Source organism: Suricata suricatta, chromosome 6 (assembly GCF_006229205.1).
Source record: "Suricata suricatta isolate VVHF042 chromosome 6, meerkat_22Aug2017_6uvM2_HiC, whole genome shotgun sequence".
NCBI lineage: Eukaryota > Metazoa > Chordata > Mammalia > Carnivora > Herpestidae > Suricata > Suricata suricatta.
In genome coordinates, this window is record NC_043705.1 from 31,897,055 (window position 1) to 31,923,702 (window position 26,648).

Here is a 26,648-nt window from a genome sequence, read left to right on the forward strand (position 1 = left end):
CTTTTCTTTCCCACACCCTGTCCGTGTTCCACTCCTGGAGGTTTCCTGTCCATGTCACTTGTTGAATCACACACAGCAAGGGCCTGAATTCACGGGGTCATCGCCTACAGTGTGGCCCTAGAGACAGAACACTCACAAGCTTGGAGACACTGTAAAAGTCACTTAACCTCTCTGGGCCTCAGTTTCCTTCCCTGTGGGATGTAGCTGTCATTCACCTAATGAGGTTTTGGTAGGATCCAACAAGATGATAGCTATAGGGCACAGGGAGTGCATTCATTGGGACTGTTCTTGTAGCTTGTATTATTTTCCAGGTTTTATGCCTCTGATGCAAATGGTAAAAGGGGCCTTGCATCTGTCCCTTCACTGTCTTCTCTGCCTCCTTGGCCTGGACAGCTCACTTTCCAGGGCGTCCTCAGCTCAGGTGTGGGCCATGCTGCCTGTGCATTAGCAGGAGCCAGCACAGGCCCCGTGTTCAGAGACGTGCCCTGTGCTTACTGCCACTGGGTGACAGCCTGCATGGTGAGCTCACTGCTTGGCCCTCATTTGTCCTATCATGTGCAAGGAAGCTAGAAAGACAAAGTGACCCACAAGGGGCTTGCATTCTAAGGAGGTATGTGGAAAAGGAAAGAAGTGGGTCCAGTGGCTCTGCATTTGGGCCCAGAGGTCAGAGGAGGCTCCCTCATGGAGGGCATTGGGCCGAATCCTGAAGACATGGAGGAGTTAGCCAGATGAGGATGGGTGAGCAAGGGAGAGACAACACATGCAGGGGGAGCTGAGTGGACAAAGGTGGGTGAGCTAGCTCCTTATAATATCTGTGTGAAGAAAAGGGAGGAAGAAGATGGTCTGGGACATTAGAAGGGGCTGCCAGATCCTGGAGGGCCTGGGGTTCCATGCTAAGAATTTGGACCTTGTCCTGAAGGCCACAGGGGAGTTTTTGAATGGCTCTGAGAAGGATCATGAGGACAGTAGCTATAGGCCAGGCCTTGTCCTGAGGGCTTTACCTACCTACATCCTTCTGTGCCACCCTCATAACCAGAGCCATCGGGGTAAAGAAGCTAAGCACAGAGGGTTAGCTAACTTGCCCAAGACCATGTGGATTGGACCTCCATAAGGCCCCTTGGGCTGAACTCTGGAAAATGCATCGATGAAAACAGATGAGGAAGGGGGAGGGCAGTAGGGAGTAATGCAGGGAGCTTTGGTGCAGAAACTCTAGGGCTGTGAATGTTTCCAGAATGCCATCTGGTGGCCAAAGGCAGAGAAGAAGGTACAGAGGCAGAGAGGTGGGTGGCTAGAGTTCCCGAACATCCATAGCTCTAGACCCCTGCTGCATGGGTCACAACGTAAAAAGCTTACACACGAAGATAATCGCTATCTTTCAGGAGAAACCTAATGTCACCCAAGGTCCACCGAAGAAACCATGGAATTCATGGTTTTACCTATGTTAACATTTATATTCTTGGAGGCACATTGTTCTATCCATGTTCTGTGTGTTTGTGTTGCCTTGGCTACACCACGGATGCAAAAACTGGTCTCACAGGTCACAGGAAAGCTTGACTTTAGACCTCGCAGATGGTTTTCGTGGTTGCAGTTGTTTTATTCACGCCGGGAGCACAAAGCTGAGACAGCCCTGTAAGAATCCAAAGCCAGCAAACAAGGTATCAGACATTTTGAAGGTGATTATCTCCAGGAATGAGATCCCCACTTAGTGATTTTCTCTCCTCCTTTCTGGTGTGGGGATCTATTGTTCTTCAGCATCCACACGTCAGGAGGTGAATGGACTTCTTTTGGAGAGCCTCATCACTACGAGTTTTGAAAATTGGTTTGAAGTCATACAAGGACTCTGAAATAGGTTTGCAAAAGCTAAGGATGGCCTCCCTCAAGTCTGAAATACTTTTTTAAAGAGGGCAGCACCGGGGCTGGTGTTTGAAAGACTTGCTCACCACCAACTTTAACATCATTCATACTTGGGCCCTCAGCTATGGGGAGGGGCTGGGGGATGAAGTGGGAGGGGCAGGGTTGGGGTATTTTCAAAACACCTGGCATCCTGAGGAAAGTTGAGGAGTCAGACCAGCAAGGTGGAACTCTGACCCTTGGGGGACCCCTAGCTCAGCTGGGGGAAGGCTAGGATCATGCTCCATGCTATGAACGTGCTGCTTGGCTGGCTTCCCATGCTCCGGGCTCCTTACGAATCTGCCCGGCAGCTGCCACGGTGACCATCACAAGACCCCTTGGTGAAGTTCACAAGCTTCATCCTCCAGATCATTCCCATTGGGAGGGTGACAGGACTACCCAAGGTCAGCCTCTTTCTTTCAGCAAGACCTTGTTTAAATTAGAGTCAGTCTGGCCAGGTATCTTGATGGGAAGACTCAGGTAGATGTTCTGAGTCTCCCGCTTTTGATCTGGCACCTTGTGGTCTTTGTTGGGACAGATGACAGATGGCCACTCCCACACAATGGCACCTCTTTCTGGGCCCAGTGCAGAAAGAAAGGTGTACTTTGTAGGGGAAAATTTGCCAAGAAATAGAACTTTTCAAGGAATGAAAAGGCTTTGCATCTTGGTTGTCTTGCTTAAGAGTGGTAGCTCTCAAAAGGGGCCAGCTGTCAGAATCACTTTTCTGAGTACCAGAGACAGGGCAAGAACAGTCCTATTTTTCCCGTCTCACCCTGCCAAAGAGAATTTTATAACTGCCAACTCCATTCCCTCTACCTCCCTTCAAAAAGTCTTCACCTTTCACTTGGGACAGAGTTGGGGAAGTTGATTGGAGCTTTTTTTTCTGGGAAGAGAGGCTTAATTGGTCTACATAATAAAAGGAAAATAGGAGAGGGGGGTTGATGAAGGCTGAGGAAATGACCAAGGGGGTGCTGTGAAGGAAGGCAGTAACTTGAACATGAGGACTTGTGAATGAACTGTTGTGAACCATAGGTCTCCTTCATGATTTTCAAGAAAAATTCAAGAAGAGACTTAAATTTATTACAATTCATTAGCTTTAGGAACCAGAACCGAAGCACATAAATTCCGAGTTGATAAGGGTTACACATATGTTTTGTCTCTCTCCCCCAACCTCAGAGGGAAAGTGGGCCACTTCTAGCCTGTAGTTTTAAATTCTGATATACAAGTCACTCTGACATGCACCCCATCTCCACCCCAGTCTCACTGAGAACCACTGATTTAGAACTCCTTAGAAGCACTAGCAACTTTGTAAGAGCCAAATTCTACGGCATCAGGCCTTTCTCACTGAGCAGTCCTCCTGGTCCACAACGCTCCCCCTTGCCTGGGTCACTACTCTGCAGAAACTCTGTGCATGGCTGCCTCTCTTTCTTTCTTTCTGCAGACTCTTGTCTGCTTCCTTGATTCCGTCCTTGGTTTTCCTTCCTTCTGACTCCCAGGTGTGGACATGTCCCCAGACCCTGTCCTCAACCTTCTCTTCTCCATAGTGTTCTTAGCCCAGAAACAGGCTGTCAGATTAAAAAAATAAATAAAAATACGAGGTGCCCAGATAAAGTTGAATTTTAGATACACGATGACACTGTTTTTAGTGTATTTTTACCTGGCAATTCTACTCAGAAGTAAGATATAGTCTCAACACAAGGTTCGCTTCTATTTTTCTGTTTTCTCTCCTCCTCTTCCTCCTTCTTTTCCTCCTCCTCCTTCTTCATCCCCTTCTTCCTCTTCCCCTGCCCCTTCCTCTTCGCCTTCTCCTCCTTCTTTAGAATTGTGATTTACACAGTGAATCTGAAAATCTTTCAGTGAACACAAAAATCAAACATACTAGAAGCATCGTCTGTGCATGAATATTCAGAAGCTGACTGTGTTGATTGGCCTTGTTATGAATTCAGCATTTCTGGGTGACTCCAGTATCGAACTGTTCTCACACTGACAGAACCACCCCGGGGGGAAGCCTGGATCACACTCATTCATTAGCTTATTCAGTCTTCCAGTCACTCATTTATTTGGCGGAATTCAGCATGTTCCTCTCTATTTACAAGGTCAATTTTTTTGGCAAGGGAAGTAGCTGAAGTTGACCCACATTTTCCCTTCCTCTAAACCATTGGTTTGGTTTTCTTTCTTCACACAGAATCTAATCAACCTAATTCTTGCCTTGCTTCAGAAAGGTTCTTGCAGGAAGGAAAACGAGTCTTCCCATCGTTACATAAATTCTCATGGGGCTTCCCTTTATACGTTTATGACAGCCAGGAGTTGAGCCTGGAGCTCTGAGACAAACAGCCACACACTGATTTATGATGGCAGCTGCTGCTAAATCTCACCCCCTTTCCTTCTTGCAGAGCCTTGTTACCTTGGGGTTACAAAACCCTTTTCACTGTTATTCAGGGGAATAAGAATAAAATGCCAGGTTGCAAGTATAAACATGATCATTCTGTGCCTATTATTGTAAATCAAATTTTACCTTGCATCAGAAGCACAGAAAACATTTTATACTGTCAGCCAACTCAAGCCTTTTTAGGAGTCTATTTTTATATAACCCTGGGATGACCCGAGGTATTGTATGAGCTGCCCCAACCTAAGAAACTGGTCACACAAGTGACCTGGCTGTTTCTCCTTACACACCCAACTGACCAGTTCCCTGGAGTGAATTGTTAACTCTATCTAAGTATGACACTGGGGCTAATGATGTGGACTCAAGGCTCCGGTCACTTGGATTCAAGGCTCCATTCCATAATATACCCTGTGTGTGACAGCAGAAAGTCACTTAACTTCTCTGGAATCAGTATCCTTAGCTTTTAAATAGGGATGATAATTGATGATGGCCCCATCATCCACTAGGCATGGGGACAGGTGATGGAGGTGATTCTTTCCCTCTGTATTCTCATTCTCACCTATCATTATGTCATCATAAAATCTAATCCTGATTTCCTTAGGGCGTTCCCTTTTAATTCCTATAGGATGAATTATTTTGTTCTCTTTGTATTTCTGCTACAACAAACCTAAATCTTTTACAGGGTACAGGAGAATGTGAGACTGGTGAGGAACTGGTCCTAATCTTATCACTGTTTGACATTGGTCAAATCACTTCACCCATTAGTGTCTCAACTTCCTCATCTGTAAAATGGGGAGACAAGGTTGCCGCAGTTATGGAGTCCTGGGTATTTAAATGAGATAATGCATGTAAGATGCTTAGCCCAGTAGAGGGCTGGGCACTTGCAGAAAGCTTATTTATTTATTTATTTATATTTTAGAGAGAGAAAGAGAGAGCACACGAGTGGGGGAGGGGGCCAGAGGAAGAGAGAAAGAATCTTAAGCAGGTTTTACGCTTAGTGTGGAACCCAATGTGGGGCTCAATCCCACAACCCCGGGATCATAAATTGAGCCAAAATCAAGAGTCAGACACTTAAACAACTGAGCCACCCAGGCACCCGTGGGGAAAGCTCAATTTGAAAAATTATAAAGGACATGAAACCAAAGATACGAAAGTCTATTATTTTTAGGAAGTCTAAAAGCAAATTTTATTATAACACTATCTTTATCCAATCCTGACCTCAAAACTGGACTCTAAACATTTAGTCCAAATTATTAATACTGCTTTGAAGTTCTCTCTTCTATTCCCTCCATTCTGTGACTTCTGACATGAGGTCATGACATGATGTCATAATTTACCTCCTGCTCAGATTTGTGACAATGTTCCCACTGGTTCTTAGGCTCCCATACTTTTTGCATCTGGTAGGTCTCTAACAGGATTCATGGTCTTACCTATGAGCACAGTGAGATAGGGTTATCATATGTTTTGCTTTTGGTTTTATTTCCTTTGGCTAAACATGAATAATGATATTAGTGAATGACTTTAGAGACTCTTCCTCTGCCTTTCTGTCTTTAAGGAGAATGTTTCTGGTTTGTAAGTCTATCACAGGGGTTAGTTAGGTTTCTAGTCTGAGACACTACGGAAAAGTAGGAGTGATTATTTGCATCTCAAAAGTTTCCCATTTGTGGCAGGGAAACTCCTCCAAAGCCTTGATTTACTCACTTGGTTTTTCTTCTCTCCTGGGTGCAGGACCGCCTGCATAATTTGTGGAGCCCAGTGCAAAATGAAAATAGAGAGCTTCTTGTTAAAAAATTAAGAATTTCAAGATGGCCACTGGAGAGCATTAGACCAAGAGCAGGGCCCTTGTAAGCCTGAGGCCTTCCCGAGAACAAGGCCCTGTGGGATGACACAGTGGCTGGCCCCTGAAGCCAATCCTGCCTGGACGACAGTGGTGGTAATGGCTTTTAGAATCCTGTAGGTTTGCATTAGAGGACCACCCTTGCAAGTTGCTTTTCTTGGGGGAGAAGAATCTGATAAAAAGGACACAGGAGCTCATTAGATTATTAGGGCACATTAGTTTGATGGTTTCCAAGAACTGGAGCCAACATTTCAGCATCCCACTTAAGTGCTGAGAACAGTGTTTTGTACCTAAAACTTTGTTATTGAGATATAATTTATATATCATAAAAGTTACCCTTTAAAAGTATACTGTCCAGAGATTTTAGTATACTCAAAAAATTGTGCAATCTTCACTGCTCTAATTCCACAGTATTTTTATCTTCCAGAAGTAACCCCATGCCCATTAACAATCATTTCCCATGTACTCCTGCCTCAGCCCCTGGCAGCCACAAATCTTCTTTCTGTCCCTGTGGATTTGCTGTTTCTGGACATTTCCTATAACAGGAATTATACAATTTGTGGCTTTTTATGTCTTACTTCTTTCAGTCAGTGTAATGGTTTTAAAGTTCATCCATGTTGTAGCATTTATCAGTACTTCATTCCTTTTTATGGCATTGTATGGATATACCACATTTTGTTTATCGGTTTATCCAAGGATGGACGTTTGACTTCTTTCCACCTTTTGGCTTTTGTGAATAGTGCTGCTATAGTGAACATTTATGTACTCTACATTTGTACATAGGTACAAATGTATATTCGTGCAAGTTTTTGCATGAACATATGTTTTCAATTCTCTTGTGTATACACCTAGGAGTAGAAATACTGGGTCTTATTGCAACTCTATGTTCAACATTTTGAGGAAGTGTCAAACTGTTTCCTGGAGCAGCTACACCGTTTTACATTCCCAGCAGTGTATGAGGGTTCCAATTTCTCCACAGCCTCACGGATACTTGTTATTATCTGCCTTTTTATTATAGCCATCCTGGTGTGAAGTAGTTTCTCAGTGTGGTTCTGGTTTGCATTTCCTTGCTGACTAATGATGCTGACCATCTTTTCACGTGCTTCCTGACCATTTGTGTATCTTCTTTGGAGAGAGGTCTATTCAGATCCAACATGGGCAAACCTTAAAAATATTTAAAATTGGGGTATTTGCTTTTTATATTGTTGAGTTACAGAAGTTCTTTATATGTTCTGAATATTAGATCACTGGTTTGCAAATATTCACTCCTATTCTGAGATTGTCTTTTCACTTTGTTGATAGTGTACTTGAAGCACAAAAGGTTTTGATTGTGTTGAGTCCAATTTATCTATTTTTTGTTTCTTGTGTTCTTGGTGTCTTATCTAAGAAGCTATTGCATAATCGAAGTTTAGAAGACTTACTCCTTCATTTTCTCGTAAGAGTTTTACAGTTTTAGCTGTTACATTTAGGTCTTTGATCTACTTTGAGTTAATTATGCATATGGTATGAAGTAGAGGGTATGTGATTTTTTTTTTTAAAGAGGGCATGTGATTTTAATTCCCGCTCAGTTTCTCAATAATTATGGGTCCTTTGGTAAATTCCAACCTCCCTACGTTTAAATTTCCTCACTAATAAAGTAGGAATAACAAATAGTATCTAAAATCAGAAGGTTAAGGTGAAGATAGAGAAAACGTACACACACTTGGCAAAGTGCTTGAAGTATCCTGGCTGCTCAATAAACGTTCAGTTATTACTGTTATAATATGAACAGTGAGTGAATGATTTCATAGAGGAGGTGCCCCAAAGATGGGCAGCATTTTTGAGAAAGAAGTTTGGATAGGGGAACCTTGCTTCGTCTACCTGGAAGAGCACGTCTGAGATTGTTAAAGGAGTGTATGTCTTGGATACAGCACTCTCTCCCTTTCACCTCCAGGGATTGGCAAAATTTCGAATTCCAGAGCCCTTCCCAGAACTATGGAAAGGAGCCCTCTGGTCACAGAATCTGCGTTTGTATCCACCTCCCCAGAGGCAAACATATTTACCACGGGAGACGCGGAGGGCGGTGACCGCGATCGGCCAGGCACAACCGCCTTTGGCCTTCAGGGGGCGGCCGAGGGCCCGCGCGGTCTCGGCGGCTGCGCAAAGCTGTCCCGTTGCCGGGGCGCCGCAGCCGGATCCGCCCGACTCAGCTGACGCCTCCAAACACGGAAGAGGCGGTGCCGAGCGCAGGTTGAGCCGGGCGTCTTCAGGCCGGGCCGGCGGTGGCGGTGAGGGGACAAGGGCTAGGGCGGAGGGCGGAACATTCGGGCCGGGCGCGACGGGGCGGCCGGAAGGTTCGGTGTGGACCGGGCGCGCGAGGCAGAGAAAAGCGGCCGGGCCGGGACTCTTCCGTGGGCCTGAGCCCCCAAACCCGGGACAGAGCGTCCCCAGCCCGGCCCGGCTAAGAGCCCAACCCCCTACCACCCGGGGCGCCGTGAGGAGGAAGGGGAAGGTCCAGGCCCTGTTGGTTCGGGACACCCGGGGCCGGCTCCCCCCTCACACATTCTTAAAGCGGCCTCTCTGTCGGAGCGCAGGGGCAGGTAGCGAGGCTGGGGCCTGCCCCCGGGTTGTAGGTGAGTCGTACCAGCAACGACTCAGCACCCCGGGTGGTGAGTGGCAGGGACACCCTCGGCGGCGTGCTGCTTCCGGAGCCAGGGCTGACCCCAGCCCTACAGTTTGCACGGCGTGGCCTGGGAGAGTGAGTAGGATTTTCCCAGGCCGAAGGGAAACCCGGCGGAGGAGGGCTTCCGTCGCTGGGGTAGCGGTTTCCCGTTTACCGAGACTAATATTAAACTCGATATCTATCTGATGGCCCGGGGTTTAGTCTCGTTCCTGGGTTACAGATGAAGAAACGGAGTGGTCTCAACCCAGATTTACTTACATATTAGCTGTGTGACCTTGGTCTGGAAAGGGACTTAAACTGTTATTTTTCTCATCTGTGTAATGCAAATAGAGGACTCTGCTTCTTGGGGCTGCGGGATTCTGCCAGGAGTGATTGCATTTAAAGTGCTTATCACACTGCCCCACACACAGTAAGAGCTCAGCGTTAGTTTTCTTAGTGGTGTCGTGACTCCTGCTTCTAGTGGACTGTAGTAAAGCCGTCACTGAACGTTGGGATTCCGGTCCCCCTTTTCAGCACACTGCATCTCACACCAGTTCAGGTACATATTTTTCTCCGTTGCCAAACCCAAGGCACTGCTAGATGCTGAGAGCAGCACACATATGCAAAAGACTTGATCCTTGCTCTTAAGGAGCTAATGCAGTCTGGAAGTGTAAGCTCATGAACTTCTGTAGTGCAGAGTGGGATGTGATAATGTCCTAGAAAAGTTACAGTAAGAATAAGTTTGCTGGATTTTTAAAGTAAGGACATCTAGTTGAAAATTTCTACGTAGAATAGGGGCTTTGGACATGAGTCTTGAAGGCCTAGTGGATAGAATGAAAATGAAATGTAGGTCTGCCGGGCGAATTAGGGGACTGGGACCTGGTGGCAGCTTCAGAAGCTGGGGTCTGGTGCCATAGGGCATGAGAAGCTGTTGATGGGAGACACTGCTTGGAGTAGAGCTGCTTAATCCTAGCGGCACATTAGAATCATCAGAAGAGCTTGGATAACTAATTATTGATGCTTGATTTAATTGCTGTAGAATACAGCCTAGGTATTGAGATTTTAAAAAGCAGCTCCCCAGCTGATTCCAGTGACCAGACAAGCTAAAGAAGAATAACCTAAAACCTGAGTCATTATAAAATAATCTCATCCCATTTACAAATGCTTTAGACAGGAAGAAACAGAAAATTGTTTAGGATTAAGTAAGGTAATGTGGAAGGACCTAATATATAGTAGGTGCTCAATAAATGCAAATGGATTCTCACTTTCCTTCTTAGTTTATTTGGGAGTCACACCTCTGAGAATCTGGTTTCAAAATTATCATTTCATATAAGATTTTTGACTGTAACTTCTGAGTATTCTTAGGCTTCTCCATAACCCATCTATGGACCACCCTCCACTTATCTTCACTCCTAGTTGAGAAGTCTGGCTCTAAAATTTTGAAAATAGAACTTGAAAGTGTGTGTACATGTGCACGCTTTTGTTGTTTAGTTTTTAAATATCTTGCTCTTGTTCTTACGTCGACCTAATGTTGGGTGCCCCTAGCAGGATTAATTCATAGGTGAGAGGAAAAACCGGAGGGGGATAGGAAATGAAGGAATAGAAGAAGCTGAAGAGCAAGGGAGAAACAAAAACAAATCCAGGAAGACGTTTAGATGTTAGAGGTGTGCTCACCTCTCTTGCAATGTTGGTATTCCACCTCGGCTCCTCCCAGGGCTGAAGGCGGTCAGATAAGGTTTCTCACATAGCTGGGGCCTCCCCCCGTGGCTCTGTCAGGCTGTCCTAAAGAAAGTAATAGGCAGCTGTAGATTAGGATTGACTGTATGTTATGATGTGTTTGACTTAACTGGTAATAATGGAAATTTGGAATTAAAATTTGAAAAGGGTCCTAACACCATCTTCTGGTTTTTTTGTTTTTTGGTTTTTGGGTTTTTTTTCTGCAGATGGCTGGATTTCTATAGTATAACTAGTATGAGTTCCAGATCTTGGCCTTTGATCCAACTTCAACAGTCTTCTCCTCCTCCTCCTGGAGAATAAATGGGATTTGCATGAATTCCACACTCTGAATTGAAAGATAAACTGCATTGCTAACAGCCTTTTCTTCTGATTGTTATAAACAGGTACTAACTCACCTCAACTAGAATATGCCCATATGTTCTGTTTGGGATAGGAATGTAGCTTAAGCAGAACCATGATCATCCGTTGGAAAAAAAAATTTAATGGAATCATTTTAAATAAATTTGTTCAAATTTTGAAGTGTCGCTTTTTATAATGTCCTAACTTTTCAATTAAAAAATATTATAGTGAAGAGGTGGCATGTTTGCAAATCCAGTTATAGTCCAGTATTTTAATTGACAGAGTGGTAATTTTTTGTTGTTTTAACAAAGTAATTTTCATAGATGCTCATTACATACTTTTCCACATTTAAATTACCTGAAATTGTGGTGCATCTTTCAGTTGCTGTGATTAAAAAGCATAGATTTTACATCTTAATTGTAGCATATCTTCATTCTTAGTTTCATCTGAAAACAATGGTAAATCTTAAAATTATTGTGACAGAGTCTGGTAGTATTTTAAAAGCTTAATGTTAGGGGCACCTGGATGGCTCAGTTGGGTAAGCATCTGACTCTTGATATCAACTCATGGTCTCATGGTTCATGAGATCGAGTTCCCTGTTGGGCTCTGGGCTGACAGTGTGGAACCTGCTTGGGATTTTCCCCCTCTAGCATTCCCCTCTTGCACACACAAGTGTGGTCTCAAAATAAATATTAAAAAATATAAACAATGTTACTTTGCTGCTTCCTCAGTTATCTAACCCTCTTATATAGTATCTGTCCCTGTAACATTCTCTAGAACAGGGCGTTTTGAACTGGGAGCCATCCCCCACTGCACCCCGGTGGGTGCATTTGACTATGTTGAGGGGGAAACACACTGTTGGCATCTAGTAGGTTGAAGCCAGGGATGCTGGTCCATATCCTGTAAGGCACAGAATAGCCTCCTGCTACAAATAATTGTTTGCTCCAAAATGTCAGTAGTACCGAGGTTAAAGAAAACCTGCCCTAGAGATTTTTATGAATTTTAAAAAATTATTTAGGGGTGCCTGACTGGCTTGGTCTGAGGGAATGTATTGTTCTTGATTTTGGAGTTGTGGCTTTGAGTCCCACATTGGGTGTAGAGATCACTTAAATAAAACTTAAAAAACATAATAAAATTATTTATTTATTTTTAGGAAGTATATCACATATACTCTGACTTTTTTTTTTTTTTAAGAGCGTGTGAGCAGAGGAGGGGCAGAGGGAGAGAGAGAATCTCAAAAGCAGGCTCCGTGCACAGCACAGGGCTTGATCCAACAACCCTGGGATCATGACCTGAGCCTAAATCAAGAGTCAAACTCTCAACCGACTAAGCCACCCAGGGGCCCCTACTTTGTCTATTTTTGTGAGCAAGTCACTTTGCTAGGATTGGTGGCCCAAGTCAGAATAATTTGAAAATGAAAAAAAATTTTTAGATCATGCCTTTTTCCCCTAAATTTGTGATACGTACCTGTTAGAGTCAGCAATTAGAAGCACCACAACCATCATTTTTGAAAAAGCTGTTCCTGTTGCAAAGGTACTGGAATATTAGATATGTCTATCATCTTCAGTTTAGCAGAAAAGTGATAATATTGATTAATTCTTTGCAGTTTTTTGTGTGGAACTTTATTACCTTTTGGGGGGAGGTGTGGGTGGGGGTTGCCCCTAAACCTTTCTAAACTCTCTGCCTTTCTACTCTTAACTGATTTGGATGATTGTCTTCAGCTCCAGAAAATTAAATGTCGTCAGAAGACCGAGAAGCTCAGGAGGATGAATTGCTGGCCCTGGCAAGTATTTATGATGGAGATGAATTTAGGAAAGCAGAATCTGTCCAAGGTGGAGAAACCAGGATCTATTTGGACTTGCCACAGAATTTCAAGATATTTGTGAGCGGTTAGTTAGTAATACTCTCTTACACAGATATTTCTACATAAATGTTACTCTCAATTACTTTGTGTAGACTAAATTATTTACCATCTTGTGTTTATAGGCATTGGTGATAGATGATAGTATTACAGATTTAATGCATGGTCCTCTTTTAATTGAAAATTGGACTGAGGGTACATGGTTTTCAATTTGATTTGCCTTTTGACCACTAAATTGGGATATTATCCTGCATATTTCATGCATCCTGATCTTCTAACTAGCATTTTATCAGCTATGAGCCATTGGCTGTTAAACAGGGATAATAAAAGAGAAAATGACATCATGTACATGAAAACGCTTGGGAAGCTTTAAAGTACCATGGTGGTTGTTAATACCATTTGGTTTCCAGAATCATTTCAACTACCATAAACCTGTGACATATGCAGTTATTCTGTGACCTTTTGCTTCAGAAACAAAAAACTGCCGCTTTTGATACAAACGTTCACAGAAGACTTTGATGCACACTTTCTCAAAATGTTTCTACCAAAAAGGCATTGAGTAAACAAAGTAAGTGTAATAATTTAAAATGAAACTTTGATTGTGAGAGTGTTGTGTGCTGTATCTTGCCCTCGAGCCTGAGATCATTGTGTTGGCACAAATTCTCCCAACTCTGATTCATGGGCAGTTGGCGCATGCTGGTCTAAGTAGGTCATAGCTCTTCCATAAAAATAAAAATCCTTTTCTCTAGACCGTGTCTCTAATCATCTACTTTAATCATCAACAACAGCAATAAAAGAAAACATTGTGTATTACTTGCTTATTAGTGTTAGGAATTGTACTCAAAACTATGTACAAGAGTAAGCTACATGTCTTCATTAGAAATGTCATGGTGCTTAGTAGATTTTTCAGGGGCTTATAAGGTTTTTTTAAGGTGGTGGCCATGGAGTGACAATTAGGAAATAGAAAGTGCTTTGGGGGAGGGTTTTTATCCTCTCAGCTAAAGCGTTAGTCTTTCTTGAGCACCTGCTCAACAGTAATGGACACTCAAGTGTTGACCAACTGATTCTTTCTAATTTTTGTTTTCGGTTCAGGCAATTCAAATGAGTGTCTCCCGAATAGTGGCTTTGAATACACCATTTGCTTTCTGCCTCCACTTGTGCTGAACTTTGAACTACCACCAGATTATCCATCCTCCTCCCCACCTTCATTCACACTTAGTGGCAAATGGCTGTCACCAACTCAGGTTAGACCCGAAACTTAATTTCTCCTATCCATTTTTAGAAACTTAAAAAAAAAATCACCTTTAATTAAAGACTACTACCTTGATGATCTTGAATTCAGTGCATGAAGAACAAATGGCTTTGATTTTGTCATTTTTCCCCCTTTGCCTTCATGAATCCTAATGTTAATGAATTGAAAGTGGTGTTTCAGAAAGGAACAGCAGTAATTAGGATGACTTATCATTATGAATTGCAGTACGAGTAATTTTTAATTCAATATATATATTTTTTCTTATCTTGCTGTTTTTCCCATTTAATCTGTAATAGAGACTGTAAGGGCCTCCTTATTTTCCTTAGATGTTGGTATGACTTTTTTTTCTTAGTTTCTTATCCATTCCTTAAATGAAAGATTTAAGCGTGGTTAGGAGGGCTAAAATGGAGCTGATGTAGTCATAATAAACAAATCAGCTAATTAAACAGAATAACTGCTTTTATTTTTAGAGATCTCTATATTAATAACAAACAATTGTTGTCTGGTCTCCCATGGATGTAAATGCACACAGAAACGTGTGATCCCTATATCCTGTCTCACAAAGGTTTGAGGCCTTACGTTACGAGCCTTGTATTATGAAGCCTTCCTTTCCTAAGGCTTATATATCCTTTTCAAGTAATAACCTCGACTCTTGATTGAGACATAAATATGACTTGAAGCTAATATAAAGCACTCTGAGATAGATAATAGATCAATAGCAGCTACTTTTCTAGAAGTCCTGATGAAGATTGATGGGCTGATGTCTATTAAGACAAAAGCTGTCAGAGTCCCTTGACCTCAAGGAACAGCCTGTCAGTTTTTCCTGTTTGATCACGGTGTTTTCATTCCACCCCACTGACTAGTCTAATCTTTGAGATGAGAGTGCTTTTGTAAAATTGAGCTTATGGTTTAAAAACTAAATTAAATTTTACAAAAGGATAATACATGTAGGATAGAAAGGAGTATTATTATCTTGCATTCTGATATCTTCCCAGAGGCAATACATGCAAGACAGTGGATTATTTGCCCAAGAATGTCAAGGCTGTTTGACATTTAGATCACTGAGAGCTGACTGAATTACTTAGATATTTGTAATCTCATTTTTCCAGAGAGCTTTTGACGCTTTATTTCCATGCCTGTGTGCACACACTTAGATGTAAGCCCAAAACAAGGACAGATTAACTGAGAGCACGGATGCAGTTTCAAATTCCAGCCAAGTAGTCATCTACTTACTGCTGGCTTTGGGAGTGTGGGGAGAGCAGAGTTGTTTGTTACTTTATATGTTGCATCTGAAATACCAGAGAATTCTTTATCAGATAAATTGTTAGTCATATAATTGACATTTTAATTGGCCTTGTATTCCTTCTTGGCGCAATTCTTGTTGGTTGCTGGGCCCTGATTCCTCGACATTGTGAATCTCACCTCTTGATAGTGAAGTTGACACATGGGCCTGTCTTTCATTGGGTTGGGGTTGGGAGAAGGGAAGTGGGTTTAATCTCATAGTATTTTCCATTATGCCTCCCCCGATATATATACATAAGCAGTCTCTCTCTTGTTCTTTTCCTCTTTCAGTCCCCCCCTCCTTACATTTATGTGCACCCCAGCTGCCCCTTGAAGAGGAGTAGAGAAAAAAGAGGATGGAGAATGGCTCCCCATTGGACTTGGTGGCTCAGATAGCACTCAGAGCTTCCCTTTTAGTATTTAGTACATTTTACACATTCCAGCAGGTTTCTCAGAAGTGTCACTGATCTTATAAGCATATTCATGTACATGTGAAAAAGCATTTTGAACGGTATTTAACATCCTAAGTTTTTAAGTTCAGGAAGTGTTTAAGTTCGTGCCTATATTGGGTTTAGTGAATGGCACTGTGCAGAGCAAGGAATAGAAGTCGTGGTCCTTTTTCACTTGTTATTTAAATTTACAAAATTTGTCTGCATGTGGAAGGCTTATTTTTTGTGTTTAGCCAAAAAGAAAAGCTGCTTATAATTCCTGAGCTCTACTTACCAATATTCTACATTTCTAATGGAAAATCCTCTTACATTTGCTTTTCAAATTGAACACACCACCTTTAAAGAGGGAAAGTCGAAGTAGTTGAAACTTTGGTTGCTCAGCTTAGAGAGTGTGAGCTTTCCCTGTGGCAGCCAAACCGTGTTGAGGCCTTATAATCGTGTCCTGGGTCTATAGCATTCTGTCTGCCTTCATTAACCAGGATCTGCTGTAAGCCCAGATTGCTTAGTTAAAACCAGCTTCTAAATCCAAATAACAAGGACCCTGAGGTTGGATTCTGTTAGTGATTCTTTCCCTTGAGTTGACTTTTTGATAGGACCGAAAGCTAGGATTAAAAACTTGGATGAGATTTTTAAACTGCACTCTTTCTAACCATTATGCAGGGTACCTACAGGGCTAGGACTCCAGAGGGATCGAAATAGTCCATTTTAGAACTAAGTCTCTTTCTCCTACATGAGATATGTAGCAATACTAAAAGATCAGATAAAGAACAGAAAAAATCCTCCACCCGGTGGCTCATATGTAAACCTGTGCTCTTGCAGAGTCTTGCCATGCCTTTTGTTTTCATGGTACTTCTTTTAGCTTCTGACTTTGTTTTCTGCTGTGACTCACATTGTTGCATAGTTGAAGAGGTATACCAGTATTCTAACTCTCTTTCTCTCTTTCCAGTGCAGTTTATCACAGCAGTAAAACAAAACAAACAAACAAACAAACAGAAACCATGTTGGGGATTGTAAGGGCCTAAGTTAGAAGTTAAAAAGGTGTCAAGAGAAGTGAGGAGTTGACAGTATCCTCATCTTTCCAAACTCACCAACCCCCTCGTGTGTTCTCTCCTAGCTGTCTGCGCTCTGCAAGCACTTAGACAACCTGTGGGAAGAGCACCGTGGCAGCGTGGTCCTGTTTGCTTGGATGCAGTTTCTTAAGGAAGAGACCCTAGCATACCTGAATATTGTCTCTCCTTTTGAGCTCAAGATGGGTTCTCAGAAAAAGGTGCAGAGAAGGACGGCTCAAGCTTCCCCCAACACAGAGCTAGCTTTTGGAGGAGCAGCTGGATCCGATGCCGACCAAGAGGAGGTTGTGGATGAGAGAGCCGTGCAGGATGTGGAATCGCTGTCAAGTCTGATCCAGGAGATCTTGGACTTTGATCAAGCTCAGCAGATCAAATGCTTTAACAGTAAATTGTTCCTGTGCAATATCTGTTTCTGTGAGAAGCTGGGTAGTGAATGCATGTACTTCTTGGAGTGCAGGCATGTGTACTGCAAGGCCTGTCTAAAGAACTACTTTGAAATCCAGATCAGAGATGGCCAAGTTCAGTGCCTCAACTGCCCAGAACCCAAGTGCCCTTCGGTGGCCACTCCTGGTCAGGTAATCCTCTGCTCTCTTCATAGCTGCCTCCTGATTCTCCTTCACAGTCTTCTCAGGATTTTCCTTGCTAGGGCTCATCAGGGCAGGCTGAGGCCTTGGAGCCAGTCCACAAATAGTTTCACTGTATCCATCAAGAAGGCTGTGTCTTCCTGTTGAAGCCAGTGTGAATGCTTCCTTTGCTGGTCTCGGAATGGGCACTTCTTGGCATGGATGAGTGTTAGAAAAGTTTAACTATAAAGTGTTCTGGTGATTTACTTAGCTTATCTGCTGGGATCCCATCACCCCGGAGAATCACTAGCCTGCCTTTGTGTGAGGTTAGGATCTGAAGAGCATATCCTTAGAATGGGTCACAGGGGCAGCATACTTGGTTTGACTTTTTTTTTTTTTAAATCAACTTTCACAAGCCATCACTACACCCATATAAAGTGTACAGTTGGCTTAGCTTTGACACATGTGTAGACCCATGTAACCACCCCCTCAGTCAGGGTCTAGACTTGCCACATTTGGTTTGATTTCAAAGTGAGATAGACAGTTTTAATTCATGTTAACCTAGTTAGCACCAGCATTTTAAGGCTCTCCCCAGAATCAAAACTGTTTGGACATCATTAAACTTGGGTGTTTTATGTTTCCCTCCAGGTCAAAGAGCTAGTGGAAACAGAGTTATTTGCCCGTTATGACCGCCTTCTCCTCCAGTCCACCTTGGACTTGATGGCGGATGTGGTGTATTGTCCCCGCCCCTGCTGCCAGCTGCCCGTGATGCAGGAGCCCGGCTGCACCATGGGCATCTGCTCCAGTTGCAATTTTGCCTTCTGTACCTTGTGCAGATTGACTTACCACGGGGTCTCCCCATGTAAGGTAACTGCTGGTAAGTTCTAACCGTGTGCACTCAATCCTCCTACCCTCTACACTCCCCCACCAAAAAAAAGTCTTATCACTTCAGTCCTTCCATTTGGACATGTTCATTCAACAGATATTTTTGCTTCAGTTACTGTGTTATATCCTAGGCTCGATATGGTAGTGACCAAAAGCCTTCATGGAACTTAGATTTTAATTGGTAAACAGAACCGTAATGAAATTAGATGGTTATAAGTGCTGTAGAGGAAACAAAATAAAGCAGGAACAGAATATGAAGTCGCTTGAGGTTTTACTTAGGGAAACCAGGAGAAGGCCTCTCCAGCAAAGCAGTTTGAATCAAGAGTTAAAGGAACTAAGGACACAGCCATGCAGATACCAGGGACCATTACAGAGAAGGAATGGCAAGGTCATTTCTATCTACGAACATGGAATAATGGAGGTCCTGCTTGGCAAAAGCAGACCATCTTAGCTGCCACTCTTGTTTCCATAACATGTACGTCTGATCAGTCATCAAGTTTTTTGTCATTGAGCCCAGGAAAGTCTCAGAATCTTCCTCAACACATAGTGCTTCAGAAAGCCACCGTTCATTTAAGTGGACACAATTTGCTAATTGTGATATAAATAAGGATTAAGAAATCAGGCATTGACCTCAGTTTAACTGGACTTTGATGGCTTAGTCTTTCTCAGACTAACAGGGATAATGATAATAGCAACTATTCATAGGGCGATTGTCAGGATAAAATAAACTATTGTAGTGCTCCTCAAAGTTGATACTGTTGTTAAACTGGTGTATGACTAGGTAAATAAATTGAGAGTCAGGTCTAGAAAGTTACAGTGATTTCACAGAGTAATTTTATGTCAGATCTAATAAAAACTTAAGCTTATGTTTTTGTCTTCTTATTATTTTTCCAATAAGATTCATTGGATTGTATTTTGTGAAAATACTAGACCTTGACAGAGTAGTGGGGGAAATACCGGTCCTTCAACATAGTTCGGGAACAGCAAGCTAATACACGTAAAATGCAAAATGGTAACCATTAATGCCATTATTACTGTAGTTACTAATTCCCACTATAAGCAGAGTGTCCATACCCCCAAGAAAGTAGCCCTAAGGGGAGAATGAGTGAATACTTTCAGTTTGCCTCGAGCACAGTTGTAAGTAGATACGGGCAGATGGGATGGAGAATTCGCCAGAGTCTAATATAATATAAGCCTTTGCTTTACACTTCCGTAACCTTATCATTGAGGGGCTGAAGTACATTTCAGGTGTTTCATAACATTTGTGGAAGAAATCAAAGAGGCTTGGGGGCTTCAGCAAAATTAAGAATATCTTTCTGTATCTATTTATATCTGTATATTTATATATTAAATAACACTATATAAAATATATGAAATACTGACAATTATTTTGAGAACTTTAGAGTGGTAATCCTTGTGCTTCGGATATCTGAAAACACAAAAGTGCCTTGGATTTTTAGAAGGGTAAAAATGACAGGATAAAAAGATACAGGTGTGCAGCTTCTAAGTAGAGGTGCTGGGAAGGCACAGTACAGAGAAAGAAAGCGTCCTCCAAAGACACTACATAAAAAGGGAGTTAGACCTCTAAATAATATGAGGAAAATAAACTAGCAAAATAATTATAACATTGTTGAGAGAGGTTTTCAATGAACCTATTGAAAAACTAAGGTAGGGGCGCCTGGGTGGCTCAGTCGGTTAAGCGTCCGACTTCGGCTCAGGTCAGATCTCACGTTCGTGGGTTCGAGCCCCGCGTCAGGCTCTGTGCTGACAGCTAGCTCAGAGCCTGGAGCCTGCTTCCGGTTCTGTGTCTCCTTCTCTCTCTGCGCCTCCCCCTCTCATGCTCTGTCTCTCTTTGTATCAAAAATAAATAAAGCATTAAAAAAAATTAAAAAAAAAAAAGAAAAACTAAGGTAATTGAATGTGAACAAAAGCCTTTGTCTGCAAGTAAAGTCTTTGGGAATGGCTGCCTGTTACATTTGAGTTAAGTGATAGAGCCGTGCAGCCAGATGGAAGAGTATCCAGGGGAGAAGTTGACAGGAGGGACTTTGCAGTGCCCGGGGTGGTAAATATATTTTTTTGTATACAGAATTGAAGAATCTCTGCTCTTAAGCCAGAGATGCTATTGTTTATTTGGTAGGCTTTGTTAGCAAAGGATGAATGATACTGACATCATGGAAAATGAATGTGTGTTTGAAACTTTGTGTCTTTTAGCTAAGTCAGTCTTTAACTGCACACCGCTAGTTGTGCAAACATGTCCACACCATTAACTCAAAGTCGACGAAAAAGATGGCCTCTTATTCTAACACCTTGAGCAAGGCCAACTTCTCTAGCTGCAGGATTCTTTTATGTTCTTTGTCATTTGTACATGTGTCATTTTTACCTAGTTATAACCTAAACATGCCTTTTTCCGGATTCTGTAATGAGTATTTTAATTGAGTTGTAGCTGTCTCATTTGTAAGTTTTTAATAACTAAATACAATGTCATTAACTGGCTTTCTCACATGTGGTTATTCCATTGGACATTTAATTTGTTTGCCATATACACATCTCCATGCATATAACTTTGAATTATTTCTTTATGATTAAAGTCCCAGTAATAACATTATAATCAAAGGTTATGCCATTTTCAAATGGTTTTTAGTCAGCTTTGCAGAATTGTATAAAAGTTAATTTTCCATTTCACTTTCCAGACAAATTAATAGACTTACGAAATGAGTACCTGCAAGCAGATGAGGCCAATAAAAGATTTTTGGAACAGAGGTATGGCAAGAGGGTGATTCAGAAGGCACTGGAAGAGATGGAAAGTAAGGAATGGCTAGAAAAGAACTCAAAGAGCTGCCCGTGTTGTGGGACTCCCATAGAGGTAAAGGTTCTGGACAGACATGGCAGACAGACTTGAAAGCTTGTTATGATTGCTTTAAGCCTGTTATTTATGACTAAGGAAATGTGTTTATCAAACCTTCTTATTTGCAAGATGCAAATTCACTGTTATTATTGACCTTAAATGGATGTGGACTTCCCTTTTCAAAATGGGTTTCATAAAGTGAAAATAACTCTCACATTATATCCACATCAAAATGGAACAGGTTATGATGAAGCCATAATAGAGCTACAGTCAACTCTTAACTCCTCTACCTGATAGAAAAAATCAAGCCTGACTTCTTGGAACTAATCATCTTGGAATTGAACACACCTGCTTAAGAAGTATACACTTAGGAAATGACATTTTCCTATTAATCTGAGCCAAAATAGACAGTTAAATCTATTGCTTCTTGACAAAATGTATGTTAGTATGTTTTAAAATCAGAATTTATCTTTGCATTTGATTCTCCTATTCTAATCCATTATATCCAAACTGAAACCTGGTGGTGATTCTCCAGACCCCACTAAGGAAATTGGCATTCTCTTTAACCACTTCAGACATGCCTGAACCCTGTGTTAGAGTGAGGACTTGATACCAAATGTTTACTTAGATTCATTAAGTTTTGCTAAGTGTCTAGTTGTAAGGCACACCTGCTAAGTATTTCTGTGTTTTACTTGTAATGTATAATAGTGAGAGCAGGTCACCTGCATATCTGAACCCTGCACAGGGAAAAAGAAGTCTAGGAGGAGGATGTACTCAGTCTTTTTGGCATGGGCTTTTCTCTTTTGCCTTAATAGCCTTGGTATTTTTCTCTTTCTATCTTTTCTTCCAGAAATTAGATGGATGTAACAAGATGACCTGTACGGGCTGTATGCAGTATTTCTGCTGGATTTGCATGGGTTCTCTCTCTAGAGCAAACCCTTATAGGCATTTCACTGACCCTGCTTCCCCATGTTTTAATCGGTACGTATACACAATCCCGTGTCTCAGAAGCAGTTTGGGGCCGTTTTGCTTAGAGAATTCTCTTCTGTATTTTCTCAAATACATGGACTTCTATTTTTTTCTTGTGGGTTTATGATGAAAATATGCTATGGGGAAATTTTATTTTTTATCCTCCTCAACTTTTTATCGTGAAAAATTTCAAACATAAAGAAGAGTTGAAAGAGTATAATTAACAGGATACCTTCTACCAAAATGAAAAATTGATAATGTTTTGCCATATTTATTTTCTAATACTTGATCCTAAGTTGGAGATACTTCTATATCCCCATTATCTCCTAAAATAAGAATATTCTTCTACATAACACAGTACATAAGTTTAATGATGATAGCACACTATTTTCTAATAAACATATTTAAAACTTCCCAATGACTCCTAAAAATAACTTTCAAAGCTGATTTGAGCCAGGATCTAATCAAGTTCAAACATTTTATTTGGTTCTTTTTTTAAGTTTATGTATTTATTTTTGAGAGAGAGCATACAAGCAGGAGAGGGGCAGAGAGAGAGAGAGAGAGGGAGACACAGTATCTGAAGCAGGCTCGAGGTGCTGAGCTGTCAGCACAGAGCCCGACATGGGGCTCGAACCCACGAACTGCGAGATCATGACCTGAGCCGAAGTCAGATGCTTAACCAACTGAGCTACCCAGGAGCCCCTCCCACTTAAAAAAAATCAAATGTTTGTTTGTTTATTTATTTAGAGAGAGAAAGCATGCGTGCACATGAGTAGGGGAGGGGCAGAAAGAGAAGGAAAGAGAATCCCAAGCAGGCTCCGTACTGTGGGTGCAGAGTCTGACATGAGGCTCAGAATCACCAACCTCAAGATCATGACCTGAGCCAAAATTAAGAGTTGGATGCTTAACCGACAGCCACCTGGATGCCTCTGCCCACCTTTTTTTTTTGGATGTGTTGAGGGGAACATTGACATTTTAGAGAGTCTAGGCCACTTGCCCTATAGAACCTATTACTTTCTAGATTTCTGTTTCTCCATGTTGTCTTTTAGTTACTCTGTCCTCTCTCCTGTAAGTTGGAAGTTAGGTCTAGACTGAGTTTGAATATATTTAGAGTAACATTTTTGAGAAGAATACTTTATGAGGGGTGATGTGTACTACATACTGTATCACATTAGGTCCATAATGTCAGGCTGTCCCATTGTTAGTGTGCTACTCAGTTCTCTTGCTTGTTCCATTGTAAGTGTAAGTTTTCTTGGCATGTCTGGGTGGCTCAGGGGTTAGACGTCTGACTGCAGTTAAGGTCATGATCTCACAGTTCCTGAGATTCCTGAGTTTGAGCCCCACATCGGGCTCTGCACTGGCCGTGCGGAGCCTGCTTGGGAATTTCTCTCTCCTCTTTCTGCCCCTTCCATGCTCTCTCAAAATAAATAAATTTCTTTAAAAGTAAGTTTCCTTTTTTGTAATTCGTAAGTAATATCTGGTGTGATTTCTTGGCACAATGCGAATATCCTATTTTTCAACAGTTCTTATTTCTGTCAGTTGATGACCTTTCTTAAGAGGCATATGTATAGAACCTAAAATCATTGGTGTTACCTAACTGTAAAAGAAGTTGAAGAAATAGGTTCTCTCCGTGAACCGTTGTAAATCAGGTGTTGAAAATTAATGAATTTTAGGTAACATTAGGAAGAAAAACAAGTTGACAACTATAAAGCATCCTACCAGTGGCGAATGCAAGGGTATGAAGCGGAGGACAGTGACTCCCATGTGATAGAGTTACAGTGGTTTAGAGAGTTCACCTTCTTATAGATTGCCTGACTTCCCTAATCCTGGCTTATTCCATTTGCTGCACACATTGAGTATCGGCTTTTTGATACCCATCTACTGTTATTGTTAATCCTTGGCCTTAAAGAGTTTGTCTGGATCCGAAAAGGGCTGTTCTGGTAAACTTTAAGACAGCTTGTTCGGGGGACCCATTTTTCAGCCTTCTTCAGTGTAGTGATGGCGGGAAAGGAAAAGCTACACAAAGATGTTATCAGAAGAGTACATTCGGTAATTTTGAGAGAAGGAAAGATTATTTTTTTCCAAGTGCATCAAAATGTACCTTATTTTATGCTTCCAGGTTGTTCCATGCCGTGGATGTTAATGGAGATATTTGGGAAGATGAGATTGAAGACTAGTTAACTCCCACTGCTCGAGATAAGGAAGTGGAATGGTTTACCCTAATCTTGTGTCAAGTACACAAAATAGCGTTGCAGGGTATTTAGGGTACCATTTATTCACTCATCCTCTGTAGAAGATGTGGGAGAACAAGGTTTATATTTCTGTGTGGTACTACTGATGAACGCACATGCACACGTTTGTCAGTGTAACGTAGAGAAAATTATAAGCCAAAGGTTCAGAAAATGAAAACTAGAGAATGTTAAATACTACAGTGTGCCTGAAGCTCTTAATAGTTAAACAGTAAATATTTATTTTTTCCCCGAGCTCTAGGTGAGGAGAGGAGTCAAGAGTTAAACTTACAGACCTTTTTATCTGAAACCATCCCTCTAAGACATTACGTGGGAGTCCTCTCAGTACTACTCCTTATGACTGGGGTAGGGAGAAAGAAGCCTTATTAAAAATTGTACCAAGAGCCTGATCTTGTTTAGTCCATGTCACATTCCTTTGACCCTAAGTTTCTGCCAAGTGACTTTTCTTTGGAGGAGGCCCTTTACTCAGTAACTGATAGGATGACCCAGTGTCGTTTTGACCCACTGCTTTTCAGAATAGAAATTTATAGATGATTTACAAGACCTTTTTATTGCCACAAGAGTTAGCTGGTATCTATTAGTGGTGCATAGTCCACTGGTTTTGAGCCGAGTCTGGAGTTTGCTGATAGCGGCTCAGCGGTATTTCAGTTTTATTCAGCTCTTCTGGGCGGTAGAGCCTGGATTCAAAACGACTTGTCTTTGCTACCTTTGGTTCTATGCTCTCTCCCTGTACTTGTGCCCCACCTTCCATCAGTGAGGACAATTTTAATATTAACTTCAGCTCATATTTTTATTTCTGCTGGAATAGAAGAAAGCCTAATATATTCCCAAGCTGAACAAGCTATATTTTTAAAAATTACCTCTATTTTGAACTCCACACCATTGTAGTTTTAGTCGTAATTTTCTGAATTCTTTTTAAAGGTCTTCTCTAATGAGCTATGGAAATTTGGCTTCCTACCCTGTTTTGCAACAGCACTATTTGGGGGGATAATTCTGGCTTGATTCCTACATCCCTGTCTCTGGATTTTGATGGCTTTTTCAAAAATTGTCTTTCCTTGTGGTTTGGTGAATGGCTTGGTAGCAAAATGATTTTTTGAAAAAGAGGACAGAGGGATACAGCTGCAGCTGTGAACATGTCCTTTTTCCCCCAACTTGTCATTGAAAATTGGAGAATCACTTTGAACCATTTTATGTGTGTGTATCCAGAGTCAGTGAGGACTGTTTCTGGATTGTCAACGAGGCTGCTTAATCTTAAAAATAAAAATAATTTAAAAATCATCTTATAATTAGAGCAGAGTTGCTGCTGTTCTGTCTCCAAGGCAACTGATCACAGATTTAAAAACTCGATGGTATGTAACACATATTCTTAAAGTGAACAGAAAAAAGTCGTGGAAAAGCACCTGTTCTCTTACCCAGACTCGTGACTGAATTTAGGTTTTAGGGCCCATATTTTGTTTCAACCATATGGTTCATGAGCTTTCATTTTGCACATTTTATATGAAAAACTAAAGTTAATTTCATATATATATATATATATTTTAAGTTTATTTTTTTTGAGAGGGTCAGAGAGAGGGGGAGAGAGAGAATCCCAAGCAGGCTCTGCACCGTCAGCATGGAGCCTGATGTGGGGCTCGAACCTACAAAACTGCAACAACTTGACCTGAGCCGAAATCAAGAGTTAGACGCTTAACTAATTGAGCCACCCAGGCACCCCCGAACTAAAATTAATCTCTTGAAGAAAAGTTGAATATAACAAATGGAAATTAAAACGATTATACAGTATATACCTAAGAAGAGTGGCTCTGTGTTAGAATAGGAATTCAGTTGAGGTTTTTTTTTCACGAGTAGCCACTCAGAAGCCCTTTAGTTCATGCACTAGTTGGTATTTGCTAGAGACTATTTTATTTTAGGCTTTTGTACATTATGTTGATGATAAAGTGGAAGTAGGTAAGAAAGTGTTATGTACTTCTGTGAAGGAAATGGGAGGTTTCTCTTTATGATTTTAAAAAACACAAGTGGTTAGTCTTAGACTTGTTTGTTCATCTGAATGTTTCATTTTTGTTTCCTTAGGTGCAAAATCTTCACCATCCAATTTTAACAAAGACAGTAGGGCTTATAAAGTCTTTTTTTTAAGTGCCTGTTACGAGGTAATTTTAAGATGGTATGGTTCTGGGTAGAGTACTTTTTTAATATATGTGCTGCCCAAGTGAGCACAATGGAGTACTTGTTTAAAATGTATTTATCTAGAGAGGGAGAGCAGAGGGAGAGGGGAGTGCCAAGCAGTCTCCATGCTGTCAGCACAGAGCCTGATGCAGGGCTCGATCCCATGACCCTGGGATCATGGATGGCCTGAGCCAAAATCAGTTGGGTGTTTAACCGACTGAGCCACGGAGGCAC

General features: G+C 41.6%; 1 protein-coding gene and 1 long non-coding RNA gene across 6 annotated transcripts; one reads left to right on the plus strand and one right to left on the minus strand.

Moving 5' to 3' along the window:
- Positions 1–1,430: 1,430 nt before the first annotated feature.
- On the minus strand, positions 1,431–8,386 carry LOC115294327. Its single transcript, XR_003909816.1, has 2 exons — positions 8,156–8,386; positions 1,431–1,627 (listed from the first exon to the last, which is right to left on the minus strand). It is a non-coding gene; the product is annotated as an uncharacterized LOC115294327 (long non-coding RNA).
- Positions 8,293–25,540, plus strand: RNF14 (ring finger protein 14). 5 transcript variants are annotated; one of them, XM_029942131.1, is made up of 9 exons: positions 8,293–8,380; positions 10,698–10,874; positions 12,552–12,719; positions 13,784–13,935; positions 16,788–17,315; positions 17,952–18,180; positions 20,879–21,051; positions 21,884–22,014; positions 24,122–25,540. In XM_029942131.1, the coding sequence occupies exons 3-9, from the start codon at positions 12,566–12,568 to the stop codon at positions 24,177–24,179; spliced, it is 1,425 nt and encodes a 474-aa protein (XP_029797991.1). In that variant the 5' UTR covers positions 8,293–8,380; positions 10,698–10,874; positions 12,552–12,565; the 3' UTR covers positions 24,180–25,540. The 5 variants fall into 5 exon arrangements, with proteins under 5 accessions (XP_029797991.1, XP_029797993.1, XP_029797992.1 ...); XM_029942132.1 differs by lacking the exon at positions 8,293–8,380 and adding an exon at positions 8,455–8,725; XM_029942133.1 differs by lacking the exon at positions 13,784–13,935 and having other exon boundaries at positions 12,552–12,613.
- Positions 25,541–26,648: the final 1,108 nt, after the last annotated feature.

Bases quoted from the DNA above. Each gene is read 5' to 3' on its own strand.
- RNF14 (XM_029942131.1), top strand. From the start codon at position 12,566: ATGTCGTCAGAAGACCGAGAAGCTCAGGAGGATGAATTGCTGGCCCTG. The intron at 12,720-13,783 runs GTTAGTTAGTAA...TTTTCGGTTCAG, and splicing joins TTTCAAGATATTTGTGAGCG to GCAATTCAAATGAGTGTCTC. The intron at 17,316-17,951 runs GTAATCCTCTGC...GTTTCCCTCCAG, and splicing joins CGGTGGCCACTCCTGGTCAG to GTCAAAGAGCTAGTGGAAAC.